Genomic DNA, 26,927 nt, shown 5'->3' with positions numbered 1-26,927 from the left:
AATCTGATTAAACTAATTATCTTCCATATGGTGTTCTCAAGTAACATACTCATATAGCTCACAAGTATGTGTGCAATGTTGAAACAGAATTTATTTATTCAAGTGTATTTATTGAATCTATTTAATGTACGTTTAAAATGCATTTTTATGTTGAATCAGTGTAAAAAAAAACAAACAAACAAACAATGCTAAGTCTTTAAAATACTGCCTGTTACTCATAGATGACAGTGGAACATAGAATGTAGGTATTTTCAGTAGTAGTTACAGTGATACTTGGATACATAAAGTATTACTTATCATGGTACATTGTGGTACTTGAAACTTATAGTGTGATAATTACTGTGATGCATCTCCCCAAAGAACACTTGGACTTTTCCATTTATTATTATTTTATTTATTTATACACTTGGGAGTGAGAAACACAATTTCGATTCTTCATGTAGAATTGACAATAGACTTTTTTGAATTTGAATTGAATTTAAATATTTAGTAGTACTTGCAGTAAACCAAAACTGTGTGTATGTGTGCGTGTATGTAGAGTAGAGTATTTTTTGGTATATTTTATTAAATTATAGTAAAATATACCAAAAAAATATTATTATTATTTTTATTATACAGTTTTGTTGTTCAGAGGAAGGACACTCGTTTATGTGACATATTTGACATTTTCACTGTTTTGATGATTAAAATGTTTGTGTTTCATATTCATTTTGCACAAGATGTGGTTTAACAAAAACTTTTAGTATCACAACCATGATTTAGTCTTTTTTTTTTTTTTTATTGAACCGTATTGAATCGATTTGAAATATATCATATCTAATTGAAAGTGCACTGTATTGAGGTACATATCATATCTTGGCCTATGTATCAAGGTGTGTATTGTATCAGCAACTTCTTGTGTGTGTGTATGTGCATGTGTGTGTGTGTGTGTGCAATTATGTATTTGATGATGGTCCAAAAGCATCATGGACACTAACGTTCACTGTCATTACAACAAATAAACTAGAGCAAGCCGAAGCAAGAAGGACAAACCCACTATCCTTATAAATCTGAGTTGTCCTTGAATTCTACTTACCACAATATTTTTCTTGTGTCTAGCCTCTCTGCCCGGTCCCAACGTCACCTTGGAGGGCCTGTACCACTGTCACCAAGGGCCCGCCATTGCACTGGACAAGCTGTGTGACTTCCAGACAGACTGCCCACTCGGAGACGACGAGGGCGAACGCTGCAGTGAGTATATCGCACCACAACACTTTTCATATAATAATGTTCCCCAAAATCTCTTTTCTGAACTGTGAAGGCGGTCAGCTGTGGTCGGACATCTTTAATGAAGTCATTGTTCAGTAGTGCAAAAAATGGCATGCCTGACAGGTTAAGATATAGCAGAAAAAGCATGCAATGGGGCTATGCTTGGCTAGGATTCTTCGCCCAAGACATATTCCACGGTTGTTATTTCTATATCTCTGCACATTTGTTTGGTGCTTTTTTACAGAGGCAGGGGAGAGGAAGGCTGGCCAAGTAGTCTGACATCTTAACTTACAAGTCTCTTAGGTTTTGGCAGTATTTCACTGTGTATGAATTTGTCTGCTCGGACTTTATAAGTCCCAACGTGCTGTGCTGTGTTGTAAATAAAGTTTGAATTTAGTTTGAAGTCTGTGTTCTTGCCAGATGAAGGATGCACAGATCTAAGTTCAAACTAAAGATATTCAAGTTGAGAACCACTGTATTAGGGTAATTTTAACAAACTGTTGGCTATAGATAAATCCTTGGTCATGGGTTAGTCCAGATTATAGGTGATGACCTTGTTTACTTTGTGATGGTCTTTTCCTCGTTTTATTATGGTTAAGGGTGCACTGTAGTGGTGTGCTTATTTTCATTAAGTTATTGTTTTGAGTGGAATATTCTGCAGTATGGCATTAAACTTAACTAACTTTTATTAACACTTCACAGCTATTTTAGTGCTAAGGGTTCCTGGAAACACATAGCCAGGCTGGAGCCACCTAGTGCCTCCACTCAATTTCATTTCACTCCAGCGACTAGGTCAGGAATCAGAATACACTGGACGGTTTGCAAGAACCCCAGAAGTGTGAGTTTGGGCACCAGCTAATCAGCAAAGAGCCATACATTCTGTGTTGGCAACGATTCCCGAGATCAAGGATTTAAAGCGGGAACAAAGGGAATGTTTGGTGAATTTGATCAAGGGGAAAGACGTTATTGCTCTTCTTCCTACAAGATTTAGGAAAAGCTTAATATACCAGTTAACCCCATTAGCGGCGAATTACACAAATAGCAGTGATTGGTTAAATAAAAATGTACTCACCTACCGTCGAGTGAAGAAATCATAATGCTGCGAGGTCAGACGGTTTCCACAAAGTGAAACCGACTGGGAAACACGTGCATTGTTTGAGATGGTTGCCTGTAACTTGGTATCACCTGTCTCCATTAATGCCATATAAAGTGCCTCTATTAAGGCCAATTTTGAGATTAGTAGCTAGCAGCTTTTATGGTTAATGTTATTTTAAAACATTTAGCCTCTTCCTTGCAACAAAGAAATTCTAGATCTTTATCCTTTTTAGATGTGTCATGAAAAATTACTTACAACCAATTCTTCTTCTTAAGTCTCGCATCTCGGCTGCAAGTCCCCCAGGTTTTGTCCGTTTGTGTGTCTAGCCTGTGTCTAGCCTGCTTAACAATGTTTCAAGCAGCATAGTTTGATTTGTAAAGATTGCTGTAATTAATTTGCCTACAGAGGAGGTCAGGATGGTCCCTTGTGCATACAGCTCTGCACACACAGGAGAGAGGGACATAAAGGTGTGGTGAAAGCTAGTCTGTCATTGTCAAAACGCTCAGATTTATCTTCAGCTAATTGGCTCCAGAGACCGGCCCTGGGGATTAGCTCCATTTGAATGCAATAATCCAGCATTTTAAAGGAATATTTAAAATCATAGATAAATGAGCTGCTCAGTCTGGTCATTGTCGAAATCAGCCTTTTACTAACTTGGGGCTGTAGGCACTTTTAAATACTAAATGTAACGCTACATTTCTTGTTTATCTTGACCTTTATAAAACAATACAATAAACCAGAGGCATAATGGCACTTTACTTTTACTTACTTAATATACTTACATTTTCTTCAGGGTTAAATTCTGTTTTGTATGAATTCCAAAGAAGCATTTTGTGGGTGGTGGATTTTACATTGTAAATTTATAACTTATAAAAAACAACACACAATTCTAAACCTCAATTTTGATATTTTGATAAAATTTCTCACTGGAATCACAAAATCAGACACAAAACATATTTAGCTAAATTATTATGTTGCATAATCATTTCCAAGAAAAAGAAAATCCTGGTTCAAATCTGGGTATCGAATTTTGACAATCACAAAAATATTATTAAGTGGAATTTGTTGATTATTGTGGTTCTAGAAAACTGTTAAGAAAGGAAAAGTTACCAAAATGTTTCTTCAAGTAGACTTGCTTGTTCTGAAAACCAGGTATAATTGAAGAGCCTATATCAGAAAAAATAAAGTACCTAGTTGTAGAAAAGCATCAGAAACATAGCTTTAATCTACTACCAAGGACGCAGTTCACATTTAACGCCTCTCCTGTCGCTAATGCTAATAGCAGCATGAAGGCCAGCTGTCAGTGTGTATGAATGAAGCTCCTCTCAATCACTCACACAGCCGTTTCACGCTACAATCCAACCGTTACCTTGTAGCCGTGCATTTGGGTCCATCTTCTTCCGTTGCACAATTACCTCATATAGCCCCTAACACACAGCTTCTGCTCACATATTCCACTGTGTGATCCAGAGCCATTCAAATTCTGCATTTGTTTTGCAACACAGAAAACCCGACAAGTTGTGCCAGAACTTATTATGAGAGAAATCTAAATTGCCTATGTCAACTGCCAAAAGTCCTGGCATTGATAGAAAACTCTCTCCCAATGGATAGTTTGCATACATCATTATGCAAAAAGAACTTGAAAGTTAGAGATCACACCAGTTGGTCAAAAGTGAGAAAGACCCGCCGTTTCATTCTAAAACTATGGCCGCAGCAACAGAAAAGTGCTCTGATCACACATTTTTGAGGTTGGTCTTGAATCAAAATGTCAAAAAACTGTATCTGATAAATCATTTTTGCGGAATCTTTATATTCTCATCGAACATAAAATGAATCTGTAACCAATTTGAGAAGTTTCCTAAACCAGTGGCTCAAGGCTTTGCTTTATCAGCTAGAAAAGTTATTCTTTCAGCCCAGATTGCGAACAAAAGAATGTCGAAAAGAAAAGGCAGAGTGAAAAATGCTATTAAGACTTGTCAGGTGAAGTAAGAATTTGGTTTAAGGACATCCAGAACACGCTCTGCACAGGGCACACAACATCATGAAGGACTCGTCTCACCCACACCTCTGCCCACAGACGATTCACCCTCCTCCTCCTCCTTCTGGAAGGTTTACATGAGCCTTCGGGCTAGAACCAGCAGACTGAGGGGCAGTTTCTGTCTAGTTTCTGATCTTGTCTAGGGATAAATGTCGCAATTTCACAACAGGAATAAGCTGATAATGTGCAGTTTGTGTCTAAATCTTAATGTAGCAAGATTTCACATCATTTGTTCAGATAATGTTAATGATGCTGATCAACAAAACCTCACACAAAATAAGAGTTTAATTTTACCTCGTTTTATATTAGTTCTGACAAGACCATTCTGTAACTATTCAGTAGAGGTTTAGATGTGTCTTTTATGTATTGACACCTGCCCCATCCTGTATCTAGTTCTATTAGGATTAGTACAGTATCTGCATATTGATTTTTTGACCACTGATTTAAAGCACTGAATTAGTTTAGTTTGGAGAGATGGTTACCAAAAACAGCATGTTCGTATGTCGACCAATGGACTACCAGCAAAACCAATTCCAGTTCAATAGCAAAAGTATCTCAGGAGATTGAACCCTATAACCTGAAAGTTGCATATAGGTCACGACTTGCAAATTGCCAGTTTCTTCTATAAAAACCCAAATGCTTCACATGCAAGTTCACAAAGAAAAAGTCAACTCCATAAGTCATAGAGTGCATTAGAGCAGACCAGCTGGGGAAAAGTGCAAAAAATATAAAAATAACACACCACATAGCTACAGACTGCACCCAACTACAAGATGTAATTTGTAATTTGAAAAGGAAAAATCTAACTATGGGCTGTTATGCATTTGCAAGATATTGTTAAAAAAAAAAAAAGTTCTTCTAATTCTGTTAGTATATTTCCATAGACAGACAGACGTGTGTTTTCATGTGTATTTTAACTGTGTTTGGACGCATGACTTTGAATGCATATTTTGCATTTAGACATGCAGTGACCCTAATTGCCTTATGCAACCAGATGACTCATCGTATTATTCAAGACTGGAGAGAACATATCCAAAAGAAGCACAAAGGAAGAGCTTTTCACACAGACATCATAGAATATAATGTCCTTGTTTTTTGCAAAGTAATATGTTTGGATGTTTGTGAATGAGGAGAGTGCATAAAGGGCTTTTTTCTGAGCTTGCTAGGTTGTTATTGTGAAAAAGAGTCTCTTTTATGATCTTCTCAGACCAGTTACAGCTCCATTATCTCTGCAAGACTATTTCCAACAACACTTTTACTCTGGCCTTTGTACATTAGGGGCTGATGTGATGATATGGAGAATAGAATGAATAGAATTTCTAATGTGCGTCGCAAAACTGACAAAGCAAAATTCTACAATAGCATTACGACGGTAATTTGAGTCTTAGCCACATGTATTCACTTTCTCACACAATTAAATAGCAGCAATATTGAATGTGAATGGCTGTACACTAACGATAATTACTATATTGATTTATTGTTCAATATGTGAAAAAAGGGACAACACAGTATATATTTTGGGGATCATTATTTATCGTTTGTGCATTTTCTTTTCTATAGGTTGAATTGTATAGAAGGTTGAATAAGTGAGTTCTATGGATAATTATTGGTTCATTCTGATCTGTATTTGTTGCGTTTCATGCCAGTATATTTAATTTGGTTTACTGGGATTATCCTGCTTTGTGTCAGTGGCATTAAGTAGTTTCAATATTATCGTTAATCGCAATGTTTTTCTGATGTAATATATCGTGTTTCATAATTAGTTATCGTGACAGGCCTATTGTCAGAGGTGGGAACTTGCAAGTTGTGACTTGGACTCGAGTCAGACTATAGTCACTATTTTTAGGACTTGAGATTTGACTTGACAAACTGGGCTAAGACTTGAGACTTGACTTGAGGCCTGTGACTTGAGAATTCTGAATTCTTTCTATTCTGACTGTAATGATTCATACTGAGACCTTGTCAAGACATTTAAAAAGGAAACGTTTGCATTTATTCAACTCTTATATACTCTATAAATACTCATATATAAATATACTAAGATTTTGTAAGTACAATTTCTCTTAAAGGTCATATAAATTGCAAAAATCTAAGCTGTATTTGGTACTTAAAGGTTGTATGGAGGATTTTTTTTTGTTTCAAATTGTCAATGATAGCATTATAGAGATGCAGTAGCCTTGTAATTATGATGACCAAAAAAAAGAGAATAAAAATTAATCAACTCTGGACGTGGTGGGGCCAGCTAAACATTTGCCAATAGATAACGACACTGCCTTGTTATCTGTTAGCTGACAGGCTGTCAATCAATCTCCCTACGTTTCTAGCGTAACTGACTTGCCTGCGCGCCGCCGGTACGTGGTTTACGTACGCCTGTCACGCAGTCCACAGACGCAAGACGCACAGACGCTGTTTACTCCACCAACGCAACAGTTCTTAGCGGCTTTTTTGACCTATATCTTCCTCGCAGTTAGCACAAAGTTTGTTGCAATGGCAGACAAGAATCCAGGAGCAGTTAGCCCCAAAAGAAAGTCCGTTTTTGAGATTGCAGAAAGAAGAAGACAAGGGGAAAAGCAGCGAAGCCAAACTAGGGTGATTCTTGAAGATTCATTCCAGCGATGGCGCAACTGAAGCAGACGCAGGGTCTAAAGACTGACGCATTGGTCGCCAAATTACTCCTGGACAGGTCACTTCTGCTTATTATGAAAACGTACTTTATTTCCAAGAGCTAGTCAAACGTTTTTCAGGACACGAAAGCGATATCCTATGTCTGAAAACGTAATTTTCAAGGCAAAGAAAGAGTCCGCTTGCTGCTGCGTGTTGTAGCTAGTTCATTCGCACTGAATCTCCGCGCAACCTTCTCTGCACCCCTTTCCTGCTCCTCTCCCTGCTCCCTGCTCCGCTCTTCTCCCTGCTCCTCACTTCTCGTCCGCGCACGAAATGTCCGCGCACCCGCTCCCCCCGCTCCTCACTTCTCCACCTTGCCTAACCAACACTGTAGTTAGTTGTTTACAAGTCATGTGCAGTGCACCGGCTGTAAACAAACCTGTTTCTGGCGTAAGGAGGAGGCGGGAGGAGGCGTTTCTACGTAGGGAGCTGTAGGGGAGGGGGGGTGGTTTCACGCATGCGCAACATTTGAAAAAGGACAAACAGTCGCTGGATTTCTCGTTCCTTGGAAAATCCTCTATACAACCTTTAAAGACGAGCTCAAAGCAGAACCAGTGACTCGAGACTCGACTTGGACTTGCCTGTATTTGACTTGGGACTTAACTTGGACTTGAGGTCAAACACTTGAGACTTGTAAAACAACGACTTGGTCTCACCTCTGCCTGTTGTACACCTCCTAATGTCTACAAGACCCAATTTCTTTTTTAAATACCAAAAAGTAAGAAGTATGTCTGAGCTAACAATGACTCCTTGTGAAACATATTGCTAATGAGCTGTAACAGTAGGAATAATGTACAGCTGAACTTTAAGAAAATGTGAGGAAAGTTTTCAGAAGAGTTTTAACTTTGATGAAGTGAATCTGGTAACTCTGGAGACAAATGTAAGTTTAAGTGCAAAGCTGATCAGTGTGATAAATAGTTCAAATGGGATATTTTACAGCTTTAGTTAAAAAGAAAGCAGCACTGAATAGATCAAGCAAATGGTCTAATTGTGATTGTATATCTTTTCACATTTTTAGTTAGGATCATTTTTAATAGAGCTAAAAAATGACTCTCTTCTTATGGGCAAGTTGGTTGAAAGTGCCAACCATCTTTTATTCTCCAAACTACCATCTTTTACTCCGCTGCCCTAGGTCCTTAAGGTGCTCTTGCTCTCTCCTCTCCCGCGCACTTAGCTGGTGACTTAGCTTGGCTCTATTAATGATATCATACCCCCCATTTTCCTGCTGCTCCCAACCTCTGTGCCGTCTCTGTCAACTTCTTGATCTCTTCATGCCCTCCTGGTCCCTTTTCTAACACTTCAATGCAATCTCTCATCAGCGCCCCCTATTGGCACCCCCTGCGACGCCCGTCCACTCATTACACTCTTACTCCTTATCATCCAGCCTTGACATGTTCCCTCTCCTATCTCTCTTCTTGCACAGGGCGATTCCTCAATGGAAGCTACTGCTCCTTTGAAGAGGGCGAGTGCATGTGGCAGTCGATTCCGGGGCGCACGTTTTCCTGGAGAAGACTGCAGAGCCCGGCTAAAGCGACTAGGCAGATCTGTCCATCATCAGGTGAGACATTTAGCATAAGAAGAATTGAACAATAGTGCATGTTACTGTGTTCCTTCAAATTTATAAGTTCATGTTAAAGTTTCAGGTGGGGGACAGGGGTCTGTAAATAACTGAATGTTTTTACAGCATTTTAGGCTACGTTTACACAGAGCCGGGTATGTTGAGAAATAAATATTTCCCTCCTTCCGTTTTCCAAAATAACATCGTGCACATAGCATCGTTTTCAAAACAGTTTTTGTTTACATCAACCTTCATAAATACTCCACTGAACGCCATCATAACTACGCCAAACCTCTGAGCGCCACCTGGATTAGATTCAAACCTGTAGCATTTATTTCATTACAGTTGTAAGTATTACTCAAAAATACCTTGAAAAAATTACTGAGCGGGCTTGCCTCTCCACAGATCTGTTAAAAGAGGTGGCAAAATTGCTTACCTCCAAGCTCTCATTGGTCTATGGTCATGAATAAGATACATCAGCTGTCAGAAGAAATGCGACTGCTGCTCTGAATGCTCCATCATCATCATCAGAGCAAAAGGGAAACACTGGTCACACTTTTGGCATGTCAGCTCCTAAAACTCTGTTTATCTCACTTTATACGCAAAAGCTAAACCATAGTTTTCCAGAATCTCCACTCTAGCCGGAGTTTTTATAAAGACTCGTTTTCAGAGGTTAATTCGCATTTGTCTGTAAAAGATGGGTACAAACGAAGGGAAATGTTTCCATTTTTAAAAATACCCGTGTACGTGTAAATGGGGCCTCAAAGGGCACTATTTTCTGATCCATGTTATTATGTTGTTTTCTCATCAAAAACATACCTGGAGTGATCTGTTTCATGTTTATCACACAAATCTTACAAACCTAGACTCAGTTCTTCTCTCAAACAGAAAACACTTTTCCACCTTGTGATTTCTCCTTCACTTGAATTATTTGGTATTTTCAACCCTAGAATTACCATCACATCACAAGGTGGAACAGAGCATTTTGAGCTTTGGAGATGTAGACAGACTGATAATAATGGGTTACTTAAACATGCGTGTTTTGTTTATTTCTTTATTTAAGGATCCCCATTAGTCTCTGTAAGTGCACAGTCCACTCTCATAATAAAAGCATAACACATTGACTGTACATTAACAGTAAATCGCTGTAACAATCAAAACATAACAGCATCTTTTATCATAAGGGAAACACGCAGAAAATAGTTTTGCATAAGTTAAGCACTGTGCTTGTTTAGCATTGATTTCTTGATGTTTTTTAAAAGCAGGATGATTGTGTTTCAGCATAATTTCCTGAGTGTTTGAATGAAACAAATCACAACTCCAGGAATGTTTTTGATGAGCTAACAGCGTTATAACATTAAAGCTTACAAGAGACTATTTTGAGTAATATGGGAGCTTTAAAGAAATAACCAAACAAAATCTCATGATACGGATCATCATTTGAGCCCTGTTATTATTCATTAGATAAGGGCTTCCCAAACTTGCTATTTTAACTTCAGCCTGAAGTTTAAATGACCACTATTGAGGAAAAATAGGCACATTTTGGTGAAAATGTCCTTCAGCTCATTTCTGCTGACAGAGAAGATGTTAACCACTGTGGGAGTTTTATGTGGATAGTAAAGTAGGATAGGAAGTAGTTACAGACATATTAACCATAAACCTGCTCAAAACATCTGAAATCTGACCATTCAAATGCCAATTCCACTAGTGAATTCTGTCCTGCCCTCCTCCCTAAAATATTGTAAGTAGAAGGTTGGTAAAATGATAAAATGTGTTAATCTGGACAAGAGTTTGTAGGGGAGTTGAAAAAGTTAGGTGAGCTCAGCGAGGCTATCTGAAACACAAAGTAACAGAACTAAATGAAGTTGCCTGGACCTGGTCGAAGAGTTGAAGGTAGAAAACGACTGTTAACAGCTTTGCCTCATAGCAAAAGGACATGTGGATAAAAAACAATCCTAAAACTAGTCTGAGGCTTTCACCCACTCCAGACCAAGAAAACTTACTTTCATGTCAGAACACCCTTCAAAAAGCTCTTTCTCCACTTTGTGTCAGGAGTGAAAAAGTCGCTTGAATGGTCCAGATGAATTCTTTTTAAATCATTTTCAGCTGCCAGGTCTATTTATATTTGAAATTGTACAAACAGCCACCATTCCCCCGAAGTGCTGGTTAACACACAAAAAAACGCATTAATTAGCATAATAAATTACCTAAATAAACAAAAGGCACAGCTACGAATTATAAAAGCTATTGGGAATACAGAAAATTAACTGTCCAACTGAGTAATAATAGTCTAGTATATTGTAGTTAGTCCACAGTTTATTCAGATGAGAGCTTTTAAGTCTCGCTTTGCTGACATTTTGTTCTGAACTATTTTAAGAAATCCTAGTGGCCGTTAGGGACCCATTCCTGCAGTGTTTTTAGTGGTTTTAGAGAGTGGGATTTTCTGTACCATCAGGACAATTACTTTGGCAGAAAATTCATAGGAAGGTACTTTACCACTGTGAGTCTGGATCATTTTAAAGAGGGACTATTTTCCTTTTTAAAAAAAAAAAAAAAAAAAGCTTTTTACCTTGTTTATAATGCTGTTCCCTCATCAAAAACATTCCTGAAGAGGTTGTATATGTCAACATGCATATTGTGATCTCTCCTATACCATATTTGAATCCTTTTACAGTTTGCAGTAAGATTCTGTGCAATACTCATCAGCCCACAAGCCCACCTCATCCATGCTCACACATAAAAATTCTCCATAAAAATGCTGTTACAACCCAATTCACTAGGGTCAGGAAAGTAACAAAAAACAAGGTGGAAAATGGAATAAATTAAGTAATGCTTAATTAACAGGAATGTAAAATGTAAATTAACATAACAGGCTAAAATATGTACAGAAAATAACCTAAACTAAGAAATAAAATAACAGGATTAACATACAAGTCTAGATCACAAGTGTCCCAAAGTAAAACCACATAAACCCACAAACAGAATCGAGAGACAAAACAAAAAGCACAAAACAGAACTAAACTAAACTAAACTAACTGAATGTCTCAACACAAACGAAGTCAGACACGTACGAGTACAAAAATGAGTGACTAACACGAATGAGAGACAAACAAAATGGCAGACTGGCCACCAATGCCAGCAGTCCCGAACAGATGTGGAGAATCTTCTTAAATATGTGGAGGAGGCTTGAGGTGACGCAGGATTGGCAAGTGTAGAAGTGTTCCACCAATCAGAGACCAGGGCTCTCATAGCAGGAATCCACAGGGACTAGAAAAATTAAAACACACACAAAACAGGTCAAAGAACTGGAGGTCTGGGGTCATAACAATACAAAAGCATGATACAAAATTGAACAACTTGACAAACTAGTTTCAGGTGGGATGCATGCCGAGTGTTATAAAGGGGGAGTGACTTTGCACGGGAAACAAAAAAAAAAACCAAAGAAAAAGAAAAGTGAAACTTATAAAACGCATTAACACGTTTTCAGCAAATATAGCATTTTCAAATGATAAAAGGTAACATGGTGATCTAAATGTGTTAGCTTTTAGTACCCCGTGAAAGTAAAATGCCCCTTTTTTAAAGAGTACTTGGATTATATGGGTGTATATGTGTGTACTATATATATGACTATATACTTTTGACTTTCTTTAGGTGGTACGTTCAGTGTGGAGGGTGGTCAGACCAAGGGACAGAGGGGGTCAGCCTTACTAAGAAGCCCCATGTATCCTCCTCCTCTCAGGAACTCTCCTTGCAAGGTAAGCCAAGCATTTTGAGATTTGAATTGTAATTTTCTGTAAATTTGTTATTTTCTGAAAACTCTGAGCTAAAAATGTTTTCTCTTACAATAGTACTTTATTCTTGTGTCCTTAATGAAATCATGAAAAACAACTTAACTTGTTTTTTACAAGAATTAAAGTGGATCTTTGTCTCTTCAACTTTATGATTTGAATATGCCACTCAGTTGTTAAATGTCAACTCATTTAATTGCTGACATATCATCTCCTTTCCAGAGACAGCACCCGTCAAAATATGTGTAAACACTAGAGTTTGTCTGACATGTTAATTACTTTGAGCGCTAATAAAGCTTAAAAAGAACTAAAATGCTGAGACTTTACCTCACAGCCAAAGTGTTGCGTCTCCATGGTTACAGAGAAGTCTGACCTCGTCAATCTTTAGTGCTGTTCGTTGACCTGGCGTGGAAACATAATCCATGTTTTATTCAAAAGGCGGTGCACGGATCCGGCTGGAGCGCGGGGTGAAGAGGTGGCGCACTTCAGGACATGATTGACGGCAATGGGTTTAGCATTCAAAATTAAACCTGTTTTAATTTTCCATCCGTGTGTGTACTTAGCATATGTAAAACAAAGACGAGACTGGGTGTGAATACACTTGACAGTAAGTGGAGAGATTGTGTGATCAGAAATAAGCAGTGTTGGGAGTAACGCGTTATAAAAGTAACAAATTACTGTACTACATTGCTTTTTGCTGTAATGCAGTAATGTAAGGCATTACAGGGAAAAAAAGGTAATATTTTACATGGTAAATGTCAGTAATGAGCGTCACAATAAATTTTTAACCTGGATTGAAGTGGTGGGTTTTTCATTCATTTAATTTCATTCATACACAGCGATATCAGCAGCAGTGAAATGCCATCGTTATGGTTTCGAATGTCGGACACGGGGCTAATCACAGCCGATGCCTGATCGTGCTTTGCAGACACCTTGCTCCTTGGGCTCGGGGTTCTCTCATGGGCGACCCTAGATTCCATGTCCTAGTCCAAGTCCTGGTTTAGTCCTGATTTAGTCCTGGTTTAGACCTGGTTAAGTCCTGGTTTAGTCCTGGTTCAGTTCTGGTTAAGTCCTGGTTTAGTCCTGGTTCAGTTCTGGTTTAGTCCTGGTTTAGACCTGGTTTAGTCCTGGTTCAGTCCTCGGTTCAGTCCTGGTTTAGACCTGTTTTAGACCTGGTTTATTCCTGGTTCAGCTCTGATTTACTCCTAGTTTATTCCTGGTTTAGATCTGGTTTAGACTTGGTTTAGTCCTGGTTCAGTCCTGGTTCAGTCCTCCTGGTTTAGTCCTGGTTCAGTCTTGGTTTAGTCCTGGTTCAGCCCATATATGGTGCAAAAGTTCAGCATCTTCGCTTGCTGATTGTTATTTGACAGCGACAGTTATTTTAGTGAGAGTAACTTAAAGTGCTGCAATAGTCGTGTAATGTTTTACATTTTAAACACAGTAATATTGTAAAGTAACAAATTACTTTGAAATGACAGCAACAAGTAATAAAAATAACACATTACAGTTTTGAAGTAACTTGCCCAACAGTGGAAATAAGCAGACGTCTGGGGTCGCGCTGGTAAAAACAAGCCGGACATTTGAGGTGCACATTTGGGCTGTGGATTGGATTATAGCACCCTGAGCTAACTAAGCTATCCCAGGCCTCCTTGAAACTCCGCCAAAGTCTACGCATGATTCCAGATTAACACTCCAAATCCTCTTCTTCACATCTCAGCCTGCTTCCCCTCTCCTGGACTGCTTTTTGAAGATATTAGTTTTGGGTGTTTGCCGGAGAGCTGTGCTGCTTTCATGTACTGCCCAAAGAGGGACAGGGTAGTGCATGTAAGCTAGGCGCTGTTAGCCATCGCCGTGTGGGGTCTGCCTGCGAGATAAGGCCTAGTATCGACACAAGCATTGACTGTAATTGGTAAGCAGTGGTCTTGGCTGGCGGTGTTTTCTGTTCCATGCGGATATTTTGTTTAGGACACTGTTGGTTTCACTTAAGGCGAGAATAACATCCCCGGCTCTCCTCTAAAGCACTGTATTGGGACTTGGTTACATCCAACGCTTGTTAGCTAGCCTCTGATTCACTTCCTTTCACTGTCTAATTCCTGCAATGGAGTGCTGTGTTGTTTTGGTTTGTGCAGGTTTATTCTCAGCATGCCTGTTCTTTAAGCAGCTAAATTATTGATTTGTGCTGAAGCGGGAAGGCAGAGATACAGAAAATGTTGTTTTGTAGAATTCTAATAATTGAAGAATAATTAAAAGGAGCAGATGGTTGTTGCTGATTGAGCTTGGAAAAATGTAATATGTGTACTCCCATGACTCACAAATGTTTACCTTGTCCTACAGATTTTACTGAAATGCCACAAGCATTCCATGTTGTCATCAAATATGTCAAATCCCTGCTCTCTATCCAGGTTCGTTTTTGGGTGTGTTCTGGAGGCCTACAGAAGGGGGCGCTCTCCTTGTGGATTGTGGAGAACAGCACTGGACCAGAGGAGCAGCGCAGACTGTGGCACTCGGCCAGTGAGCCCAGATCTGAGCGAGGCTGGAAGCTCATCTCTGTGCCTCTCTATGGGCTGGCAGATTGGTAAATACACACCAATGTTCTCAAAGTACTTTTAAGTAAAACAACAGAGCGCATGCTAGAAAAGTAACAGTAACATATATGACACTGTTTAACTGATTAATAGTGGTAAAAGCTGTGTTTTTAAACGTGAACTACTACTTTCTGGTGAAGGTCCAGCCACCTACCGTAATTTCTGAACTATTGAACGCACCTGAATAAAAGCCACATAAACAAAATTTTAACAAAATTTTACCTGCACCCGAATGCACCTGAATATAAACCGCAGGTGTCCTCATCTTCAAGAACGTTTTCAAGTTCAGACCGTCTGCTTTTATCACCTCTGAAACATTTTGTCATCTTTTTACACTGAGTCAGTTCGTCCGGCTGCTGTCGCCAAAATCTCACCATCGACTCAGTGATGTCGAGCTCACGTGCAGCAGCTCTGTTTCCTTCTTCCACAGCCACATCAATTGCCTTTAACTTAAAAGCTGCATCATCTGCATTTTTTCGTGTGTTTTCCATGAGGAGGGTGTGTGCATGAGGCACAAAATAATTGTTCAAAACACAATCAAACAAGCATCTTCCTCGACGCATCACCCCCGTCTCTCCCTGCACTCTACTGCACATGTCTCCTGCAGAAAGAGCCGCTGTCCTGTCTGTGTCATGTCAGTGTCTTGTAGGATTTCAGCAGATTTCAGTCTCTCCCGGGAGCGGGGCTAGTTCTATCCATCAGGTATGAGTGGATGTCTGGCTGCTGAAGTTTGAGATGTTTCTTCTCATCATTTACGTACTGAGACGGTCATTGAGACACCACACCACTCACTAAAGTTCATTTAGCATCATAACTTATTTTATCACACTGCGATAAACTGTTGTCATGCGCTGACAATATCGCTAGCTAGTGTAGCAACTTCATGTTAACCATATGTTAACTGCACAGACAGCGACATTTTCGACACTCAGGCTGCGCGTATCCGCTGAGTTGCCAAACCATAGAGTGTATATATATGAATGGACAATGTGCCAAACAAAGAATCCATCCATATATTATATTATAGACCTGAAATTGCAGTGCTTGTTCCTCGAATGTTCCACAGTATCTCATTAAACTTTTCATCCATTCAGTTACATGTATTTTATTGCAAAGAGAAATACATCTTGAAAAACGTACATTCTTGCTGTGCATTCACTGCTCTAGCCTGGTGATGTCATCTTCTTATGTCCATGGAGAGCAACAAGTTTAATGCCATACTGTGAAACACCCCAAATATAACAATAACATATCCATGTAGACAAACAGGTGGCAAACACACAAGCATCGATGTTACTAGTACACCTTTAAATCATAATTAAGAAATGTGTCAGTTTTCATTTTATAATTTAAGCTATAGATCTGCTGTTTTCAGGTTACTTCAATGCATTACGTGGTTTTAGTTTAGGTTCTTACATGAAAAAAAAAAAAAGCAATATCCAAGCTTTGACACAGGCAGATGATTTATAGCTTTTTAGATTTCAATTTCATCTTTCATAAACGCAGATTTGAAATTGGGTCAGCAGCATTTCCTTCCAACCTAAAATGAATGATTTCTAGAGCATGAAAGAAGAACTAGGCTTCCCTCTTTTGCATAATTATAGGTGGCCTTAATTATGACAGAAAAAAAAGCAAATGAAAGAGACACTATAGCTGAATGAAAGAAAAGAAAAGACAAGAAAAGGCAGCAGATATTTTGTGTGTTGCCTTGACTGGAAGGTTCACTGCCATCGAAGCTTGTATAATCTGACCCTCTTGAGAGTGATTAATATTTTATTCCTGGTTATGTAGCGAGCCACACTTGTGCTTTTAATTAGAATGTCATGTCCATAAGCAGTAGGTGGACCTGTCAGCGTTAGCCCAGTGACCTTTGTAAAGTCCCAGGCTCAAGAGAAATACAGACAGAAGTGCAAACTCAACTCACACAAGCCATTTCTCTTAGAAGAAGAGGAGGAATAAATATATTCAAGATATATTCAAGCTACGTGTGAAATGTCAGTGTTTTACAGGTAGACATGATTTATTCATGAATATGGTGTGTGCCAATTGTAAACAACAGGGCAGCATGGATTTTGGTGTCATAAGCCAACCACACCACAACACACTGAATATAACTTTAACAATTACCAGTCAGCTTTATCCATCAATTATGTCAAACCAAAAAAAGAGAAGCATACAACAAGCACTGCTAACACACAACACCTTTCACTGGTATTACAGTAACACTTAGTACTAGTGAGTAAGTGAGTAAATATTATATTAATAAGATATAAGTAGGTAATTAAAAGCACAACAATGATAATTACACTATAACTGTGTGGATAAGGGACACATTTTTACACTTAGACAAATTTTATTCATCCACAAGAGAAAATATTTGGACACAGTATCTCACACATCACAACAAATACAATAACAAAGACCAAAAAATATAAATGGTAATAATAAATAGAAAATAAGTAGCAAATAGCAAGAGTTTGGTGTCAAATGTTCAAGATTGTATCATTTATCTCAAACCAAATTGAAACTATGCTCTTATCACCTTTTAATTACTGTATTATAAAGTAAAATGCAACCACTGATACTACTGTATACAATATTCTTCTTGACTAATCTTGACTCCTAACCCTAACCTATTAAGTAGTCAGTTACTCAGCCTGAATCATTCTTAATTAACTCTTTATGCTCATTATGAATTCAGTCTTTCTAGATGCTTCATTAAAACTAATTATGGTGTAGTTATTATTGGTGTAACCAATTATTTTCTCTGTCCACTCATGGTCTTTCCTGTATTGTACTTGCACAGGTTCTGGCTGCAGTTCAGCGCTGAGGATGGACCTGGCGTGGGTTCAGTGATCTCCATTGACAACATCTCGTTCACTATGGACTGCTTCTTGGCATGTGAGTGTTGGATTTGCCCTTTCCCTGCTCTTAATATGCTACATCAGACCCGGGTCAGATTGGCACATTGTTTGAAGGATTGCCTCGCCGATTACCCTTGATAAACACAGTCCACACAGGGAGAATGTAGATTTTTAAAGTGGTGCAAGATGATAGAGCATACTTAAAGGGAGTTGGAGTTCATGAAGGCTGTTCGGTGTTTTCAAATGCCTCTTCTTTTGTTGAGGATGAAAACGCATCAAATTTTCAAAGTAACGTAACTCTGAATTGTTGCACCATAATATAACATTTTTAAATGTCAGAATTCACACAAAATTCAACAGCTGTCAAGGATGAAGAATGGTTTTAAGTATGTAGTAGTGTGTGTAAAGTCAAAAAACCCAATATGGAGACTTTAAATACCATCACTTATAACTCTAAAATGTAGAAATGTTTTTCCTTGAATGGGATAAAGCTAACTTTGCTAACACCAGATTGATGTGTTCAGCATTCTGCCTGTTATCAATGTGGTATGGCTCCAGTCGATACTGTTCGGGGGACGACGAAGGACTCTCTGCGAAGAGTCGATAATAAAACAATACAGTTTTTAGCTAAATGAATGTGTAGCATCTACCATTTCTTTTGATTGGTACCTTGTTAGCAAGTATTAATAAAGTGTTTATGATGGAAAATCTACACTTTCTGCTCTGTACCAAAAGTTCTGTGCTCACCAAGCCCTACAGTTGGTCTTGCAGCACAATGTAAAGGATAAAGCACCTCCTACTAGGGATGGGCATTCGATTATTTTTTTTTTATCCATCGTCAAGTGAATTAACAATCAATTAATCATTAATGTTTTTATATTAAAATGATCATAATTAGTATTATTATCACTAATCTGCATAAATAAACTCAACTTTACAACATATAAACCATAACCACTATAGAGCCACATCAGTCCGTTTGACATTATAATGTGTTTAATGCAGCTCTGATACATTTGTTAATATAACCACATAACACATTTGCATAAACTAAAAGCACTGATAAAAGCAGCTCTTTCCTTGTGTCCTGATGTGGTTCAGCTTCTGTCGGACTAAAGGACATGACTCAGAAGAGTGTTCTTTCTGTGACAGAGGGATGTTGATGATGATGGTGAGTCTGTTCTGTGTGTGTATTGTGTTGGAGATGGTTCATGTTTTCAGAGATCAGACGTGTGCAGGTTTAGCACAGTTCTTTATTTAACAGTCATTTCACTCACTTTATTTATGTTGGTCACTTTATTTATTTTGACTACTGCTGTGATGAAAAGACTGAAAATTGTTTGTCTTTTGGACACATGCACTTTATGTTGCAGTGCCCGGGATACTGTGTGTACATGCACCTTGACAAAACCAGGATGCCCAAAAAACCCGATCATACCCGGGACACTGATGTGCATGTAAACACACTCACTGAGTGGTACAGTGTCTCCAAGGAGCCAGAGCTCAAACATGAGATTATGAGGCTGCAACTGCAGTGTTTGTATCAGACGCAGCCTCATCTCCTTACACTACGCACAGCAACCTACATTCAGTTTGTTGATTAAAAAGAACGTGATCGACGAAATTCTTAATGATCAATTATCGATTAGACGACTAATCATGCCCATCCTTACCTCCTGCCATTACTTGGTTTTGGTCAGGCATGATTTCTTTGAATAAATAAACCACTGGAGATTTGATAAAGTAGTATATGACATCAACTGACGTGACAAACTTTAGAACCAACCAACTTTCTAAAATATCTTAAGAATGACTTTCCCCTATAGTAGTTACAGCACAAACATAACAACACAAACACAAGCACATTTTTTATCTAGTCTCGTTGAATGCCCCTAGGGTCGTGAAATGTCAGAAATGAACACAATATCACAGCTTGATTGATAAGGGCATGTGTTCCAGAGTTGTAGCCGGCCCCCAAAAGGTCAAGCCTCACGTCACCTCTCTAGGTATTTTTTGTTATAATTGAGATGACTTATCAGTTTCCAAACAGGGGCGGAATGACAAGTAACGTCTTGCATGAGGAGAATCAAAGGTTAGCAGTTCAGTGCCTTCCTCTGTCTCTCCATATCTGCAGAAACCTGTTTGATCTGTGCCGGGAATAGTAATGTCTGGGTGGTTTTGTCGCTCAATATAGCTCAGAGGAAAGATAGCGAGGAGGAAGCGTGTTTAACAGACATGGTCACTGGCAGATGATTAGCTTCTACTCTCTCCAATCATTTAAAGGTGTTTCTTCGGCATTTAAACTAAGCTGTGCGAGTGTGTGTCTTGGAAATTAGTTTGAGTTATTATTCAGTGCATGGACTTGATCTTGAATATGAGTTTGACTGTAAATTGTTCTTTGCATAATGAGAAGTATTATATTTAATTGATGTACTGATACCAAGAAATTGCATTTTCTAAACCAATGCATTTCTTTAATCATGTGTTATGTGTCTATGCATTACAACATGGAAGTCTTTATTTATACAGTTGTGTCTGTATGAGGCAGTTTGAAACAAGTGACATTTTAGCAGAACCTTTACACGTTGGAAAATATTTGCATTCTTCTGTGATTTTTGATCACATTATATAATCGGATATGTTTGAAAATTGCCTCTGTAGTTGCTATCTCAAAGGTGCACTAAGTTTTCTAGTGGGAGGTTAACCAGCTGCTTGTCTCCATGGAGATGAAATTGCTTTCCTGGAATGTTACACAGTGGCATTAGACTTCTATCTATCTTGCATTAACCCTTCCAGTCCAAGTATACCGGTGGACATTTTTTACATAACTGCACATAACTTTGCAACCATAAAAGATAGAAACTTACTTTTTTTTCCCTTGAATAACGGCATATTTCCAGCATTATCCTACATCACATGTACGCTGTGTGATGACGCAGGGAAAATGAGTGTCCAACAGGAAATTTGTTTATAGCCGAACACATCCATTTTGATTGGCCCAAACTTTTCCAGAGTGTAGTGAGTCAAAATGGTCGATTGCTCTAAGCATTTATGTTTGTAACAACTGAAAAAGCTGCTCAAAGTGCAGTTATTTCTCAAATAACTGAAAAATTACGGTCTGCATAATTGCTAGGGATGTAACAATAACCGAAATATCGTGATATCAAAACTATCACAAAAATACCGTGGGCTGTTACAACATATCGAATTACAAAATCCTTTGCAATACATTGTTTTATAGCACGAATAGCTAATAAACATCAGGAACTACATATCCCATGATTCATTTCAGCATAGACAACACGAAGAAATATGTTTTTATATGAATTCTTGGGATTATGACAGAAATAATTCACACCAAAATCTTGTCATGGTATTTTAAAAGCAAAAAAGCGTCCTATCTACAATTATATCAGCCTCTTCAAAATATCGCAATAAATATCGTACTGTGAGATGCATATCATGATAATATCGTACCGAGAGATTTGTAAATCATTACATCTCTTGTAATTGCACATCCCTTGCTATTTTTATTTGAAATGTTTATTTCAGTCCAAATGTCCAAATCCAAAAGTAATAAACATCATGGAAATGCAGGAAGTGATATGGCTCTGTGCCCTGGACCTGACATGAGCTGACATGAGCTGTCAGCTGTGTTGTAGCTAAGATCCTAAATTAAATATGTTTTTTATGTCCAAAAAGTTGTTTGTATATGTTTGCTTTGTGTTTTGTGTGAAAGAGTGTGAATTTTATTTTCCGTTTTCTTTTTTCATTTGTATATCTGGTCCTGTAGTTTTTATTACAACCATACAACACAACTACAGCAGCAGATTGTGAAATAACAGACTGTACTGTAAAAGGATGTATAACACTTCATTAGGGGGTAAAAGGGGGAGTAGCAAAATTGAGAAAAAAAAATCCAGGCGAGAAATAATGTACTAAAATTTCCCTTCGGTCTGGAATGGTTAAATCAAATACTAAAAAATGTCTTGATATGCATGCAGATACTGTGAGGTGATTTCTCTCTCCACATATCTGGCCTGTAAGATATGTAAGATGCACTTTTGCAAAGTTACATACTGAACCTTTTAAGTGTAAATGTGAAAATCCAGTACAATAGTGAGCAGACCTTGGTATAAGCCAGTCTATTTATTAGCTGCTCAGGTTGCGGGCATAGTCACACTGTACCTAAATCAACACTGCCTTATTGGAGCAGGAGCTTTATTTTAAGCACTGACATTTTCTGACGGAGATTTGCTCGCCAATTTGTGTTTTACGTGTCCCAGTGCCGACGCGTCATCTATCCCCCGCTCTGCTCATTTTCCACATAGGCACTTCTTAATCTGGGCTGGGATCCATTATCTACAGCTGCACTCCGCACACACTCATTCCTTCAGCTATCAGTCAGGGCGCTGTCGAAGCCTCTGCCCAACATGGCGTTCCTTCAGACTGATCACCGTTAGCGATTAGCGTGACAGATCTCTCTACGTTATAGGCCTACCTGGGGCTCGCCGCTGTGTTACTGCGAGGAAACTAGATCATAGGCGTTATGCGCAGATTTCCAGCACCCTCCCCTCTCTCGTGATGTATGGAGTGAGCTGGGCGTTCTATCAGCCAACCTTCAGATGTTGGGCTGGACTGTCATTTCATCTTCACCAATGTCACTATGTCACTACATTAGACAGGACAGGAAGTTCATCTCTGGCTGCCATTTTGCACTAACTTCATTATGAGCTCAGTCCAGCCCATGTCTGTTTGAGAGTCCTGAGCCTAGATTACTCTCTATTAGTCAACTTTGAATAGTTTCTTATAGGGATGTAACAATAACCGAAATATCATGATATTGTATCGTCAGAGTTCTCACAATAATATCGTGGACCATCACAATATATCAAATTACAAGTCTCTTTGCTTAAATGAAGAGTTATGGTGCAGCAATAAAAAAATAAAATTAAAAAAAAAAAGACAGAGGAAACTACATAGACCGCAGGTGTGCTCCAAGACCTTTAATCTGGCCCTCGGCTGATTTTCTACTAAAATATTTTGATTCTATTTTTTATTAAAATATTGTTAATTTTCTGTAGTGCTGAGCATAGCAGCGTCTCCAGCATCTCTGTGCGTGGCCCCTCCCACCAGAGCAGCACAAATGAAGACTTGCCTCTTTCCAAACGCTCTTAAAGGACGATCATTTTGACTGTTGACCGTGACACCCTCATCAGCAAAATGTCCAAAATGAGAAAAGTGGAGCCGAGTGCAGGATTTTCCAAGAAAAACTTACTTATTCCTATTTATACAAGTTAATTTTATACAAGTTCATGTTAAAATATTGTGTTGAAATTGTATTTTTCTTAAAGATTCAGGTTGTTCAAAATATTATAATATTTTGTAAAAGAAAGAGTTCATCAATTAAAAAAGATTTCTGTAATAGATTTGTGTTTCTCTGCACAAATATTTTAACTTATTGTTATTTTTGGGGTTTATATGTCATGAGTTTTCTGATCCGGCCCCTTTGGGATCAAAGTCGGTTGGATACGGCCCCCAGACCAAAATGAGTTTGACACCCCTGACATAGACCATGATCATTTGCTCCATTTCAGTGTAGACTACAAGAAGAAATAACAGTTCTAAGCATTTTTAAGTCCTTAGTTCTTTGGATTAAGTTTTATCAAGGTATTTTAAGAGGAAAAAGTAGTACTTTAACAGTTTTAGCGGTTTAGACTCCACAGAATATCCCAATAGTATTACAGATACTAAGATAGATTAGAAACCACCACCCACCTCATATTTTTATTTTATAAAAGATTTGTATAAGGGAGTTATATATATAATATATCATCTATAGATAGATAGATGGTCATAGATGGTCTTGTGTTTCAGTGCATATGGCAATGGAAGTAAACATACACTCTGTGAGGCCTCTTTATCCGACCACAAGTGCTACAAAAGTAGTAACATCTCTACTGAGACAATTAGGTGGCAGACCCTGTACTTGAAAAGCTGCATACTGCACCTTTAATGAAGAAATAGTTTATTAAGAATGATTCAGGTTTATTATTACCATAACTCCTTAATTAAGTCACAAAGCCTGAATAATTCTAAATAAAAATATTTGTTTATTATGGATTCAGTCTTTGTTCATGCTTTATTAAGGCAAATTAAGGGGTTACCCAGTGTTACAAATTGCTAAAATAAAAAAAAAAGTAATGAAATGAAATGAAAAAGTATAGGTATATAGATATAGGTTCATGCTTTTGTCATTCATAGTTGTTTTTAAATGGGTTATTATAAATCATCAACACTGCAGATATTTTTATACAAGTTAATGTACTGCTTCCACCTTCAAAACAGTAAAATAATTAAATTCCATATATAGCTATTCTTTGGCAAACTGTTGACCTTCCAATTTGTGGCCAAAAACTTAATGCTCTGCTCTGTTGTCTTAAAATATATTTCACATAAAATAAAAGAAAATGTGCGCACAGCAAAACCTCCTCACCTTTTCAAAACATAAACCCACATTACCATACGAGCCAAGAGAATACTTTCCTTAATCAGATTGTTGCTGTTGTATCAAATAAAGTTAAGTAAGTAAAAACTATTTAAAAAGTACAACCTTGTTTTTCTTGCCTTCGTGTGTACAGTACAGCACAGATTGAGATGTTTTCTTTTTGGTAATTATTTCTGGCACCTGTGGGTGTAACAACATGGACACACAGCATGGACCAGTAAGTACAGATGCTGCTCAGTCCCTGGATGACTTTCTCTTAATGACATAAAGAGGTAATTAGAAACACTGTGTTTATCTCTCGCTCCCAGACGGCCATTTTAGTTTTGAATAATCTTTATGTGATCAGCTCATGCAGCAGTTATTTCTCAATTGATTACTTTCCTCATCTTTCTGGTCCTCAACTTCAATTATAAACAGACTATCTATGGCACACCTGAGTTCCAGCCACAGGTAGTCTATATATTTGTACTAATTCTTTGACTGCTCTCTCCCACTCTCATTATAAAGTAGTTCATTATCTACATTAAGTGGGTGTTAATGAGTTACAAACACATTTAGAAAAGTAATAAGGTCTCACTGTGAGCCAATTCGCTTAAATGCACAATTTACACCCTGTGCTAGTGTTTGGCATGTATCACAGAGGCTCTGGAGCTTTTGCTTACATCTGTATCTTTACCTTAAACCAGCTTTAAACTTCTCAAAAGTTTCAATGCTCATAATGTCAACAGTCTTAACATTGCATGAACTGGGGGTGTAACGATATCCAAGTCTCACAATACTATATTGTCATGGTATGAACCTCACGGTACGATATTTATTGCGATGTTGTGGGAAAGCTCATGATTAGGGATGTAATGATATTCAAATCTCTCGGTACGATATTTTCACGATATACATCTCACAGTACGATATTTATTGCGATATTTTGTGGAGGCTAACAAAACTGTTAATATGTTACTTTTCCTCTTAAAATGCCATGACAAGACTTAATTAAGAAGAATTAAGACTTAAAAGTGTTTAGAACTGTTATTTCTTCTTGTAGTCTACACTGAAATGGAGCAAAGAATCATGGTCTATGTAGTTCCCTCCGTTTGTGTTTTTTTTTTTCATTTAAGCAAAGAGACTTGTAATTCGATATACTGTGATGGTTATGGATGGATATTATTGTGAGAAGATGATACAATATCACGATATTTCGGTTATTGTTACACCCCTCAAAAAATTAGGTTCCCCAAGCAACGTCATCGACAAAGTTGTATCATTTCTATGGTAAAGGGGTGTGGTCTATTTTTTCTATACCTTTTCTATGATCCAAAAAAAATCTCCAATAGCAATTAGTTATTTAAAACAAAATATATCGTTTGGAACATATTCATATAAAATGGAGATCAAGCGTTAGATACTAGGGTTATCAACCACTCGCTATTAAGCTAGTCCGGGAAATCTGAGAATTCTGGAGCCAGTCCCCTAAATCATTTGCTATAGCTGTTAGCATTGGCCCTCAAATTTTGCAAATTGTTAATAATCAAGAAGGTTTGGGCTGGTACCAAACTATCAACCACATTCATATGAAGACAAAGTCTGGTTGGGTCTATAAACCTAGTTATATAAAGAACAATTAGCATATAAAAATAGTGAAAATGTATGACGTGTGGTTCATATAGCTCCTCTTTTAATGTGTAGTTGATTAAATTGTATTTAGTATCTGCATAATGAGAAGTATAGGGGGAGAGGACTATTATAGGGATGTAACAATAACCGAAATATCGTGATATTGTATAGTCAAAGTTCTCACAATAATATTGTGGACCATCACAATATATCAAATTACAATCTCTTTGTTTAAATTAAGAGTTATGGTGCAGTAATAGCTAAAAAAAAGACAGAGGGAACTACAGCACATAGACCATGATCCTTGAAGAAATAACAGTTCTAAGCACTTTTAAGTCTTAGTTCTTTGAATTAAGTCTTGTCAAGGCATTTTTAGAGGAAAAAGTAGCATATTAACAGTTTTGTTCGCCTCCACAAAATATTGCAATAAATATCATACCCCGAGATGTATATTGTGAAAATATCATACTGAGAGATTTGGACATCGTTACATCCCTAATTGTGAACCTCCCCACCATATCATGAGCTTTCCCAGGATGTTTCAATAAATATTGTACCGTGAGTTTCACACCTTGACGATATCGTATCGTGAGACTTGGATATTGTTACACCCCTAGTATATTATTAACTGAAGTTACAAGAATCTGTATTTTCTAAACCAATGTATTTCTATAATCAAAATCGAACTCATTAATGTTCTTTCTCTTCTCTCTTCTTATTAGTTTGGAATAGGGATTTATTTATACAGTTGTGTCTATCTGAGGCATTTTGAAACAAGCTTTGTATTAGCTGAACACCAAAGGTTTAGATGGTGGAAAACCTTTTGTGTTCCTGTATGTTTGATGACAATTATATAGTCTGATATTGAAAATGATTTCTGTGGTTATTATCTGAAGTTTTCTAGTGGGGAGTTAATCAGCTGCTTGTCTCCATGCAGATGATATTGCTTTTCCTGGAATACGATTGA

At 37.8% G+C, this 26,927-nt stretch overlaps 1 protein-coding gene across 1 annotated transcript in view; it reads left to right on the top strand.

Moving 5' to 3' along the window:
- alk (ALK receptor tyrosine kinase) overlaps positions 1–26,927 on the top strand; it is a 582,818-nt gene that overhangs the window by 485,909 nt on the left and 69,982 nt on the right. Inside the window, exons 7-11 of the mRNA XM_055155128.1 lie at positions 1,099–1,230; positions 8,470–8,604; positions 12,256–12,359; positions 14,795–14,967; positions 17,784–17,878. Coding sequence (XP_055011103.1) covers positions 1,099–1,230; positions 8,470–8,604; positions 12,256–12,359; positions 14,795–14,967; positions 17,784–17,878 — 639 coding nt within the window. The remainder of the gene's footprint in view (positions 1–1,098; positions 1,231–8,469; positions 8,605–12,255; positions 12,360–14,794; positions 14,968–17,783; positions 17,879–26,927) is intronic.

Source organism: Boleophthalmus pectinirostris, unplaced genomic scaffold (assembly GCF_026225935.1).
Source record: "Boleophthalmus pectinirostris isolate CB_2022bp ecotype Guang Dong unplaced genomic scaffold, ASM2622593v1 HiC_scaffold_10, whole genome shotgun sequence".
In the NCBI taxonomy this organism is placed as follows: domain Eukaryota; kingdom Metazoa; phylum Chordata; class Actinopteri; order Gobiiformes; family Gobiidae; genus Boleophthalmus; species Boleophthalmus pectinirostris.
This window is presented reverse-complemented; position numbering and strand designations above follow the sequence as displayed.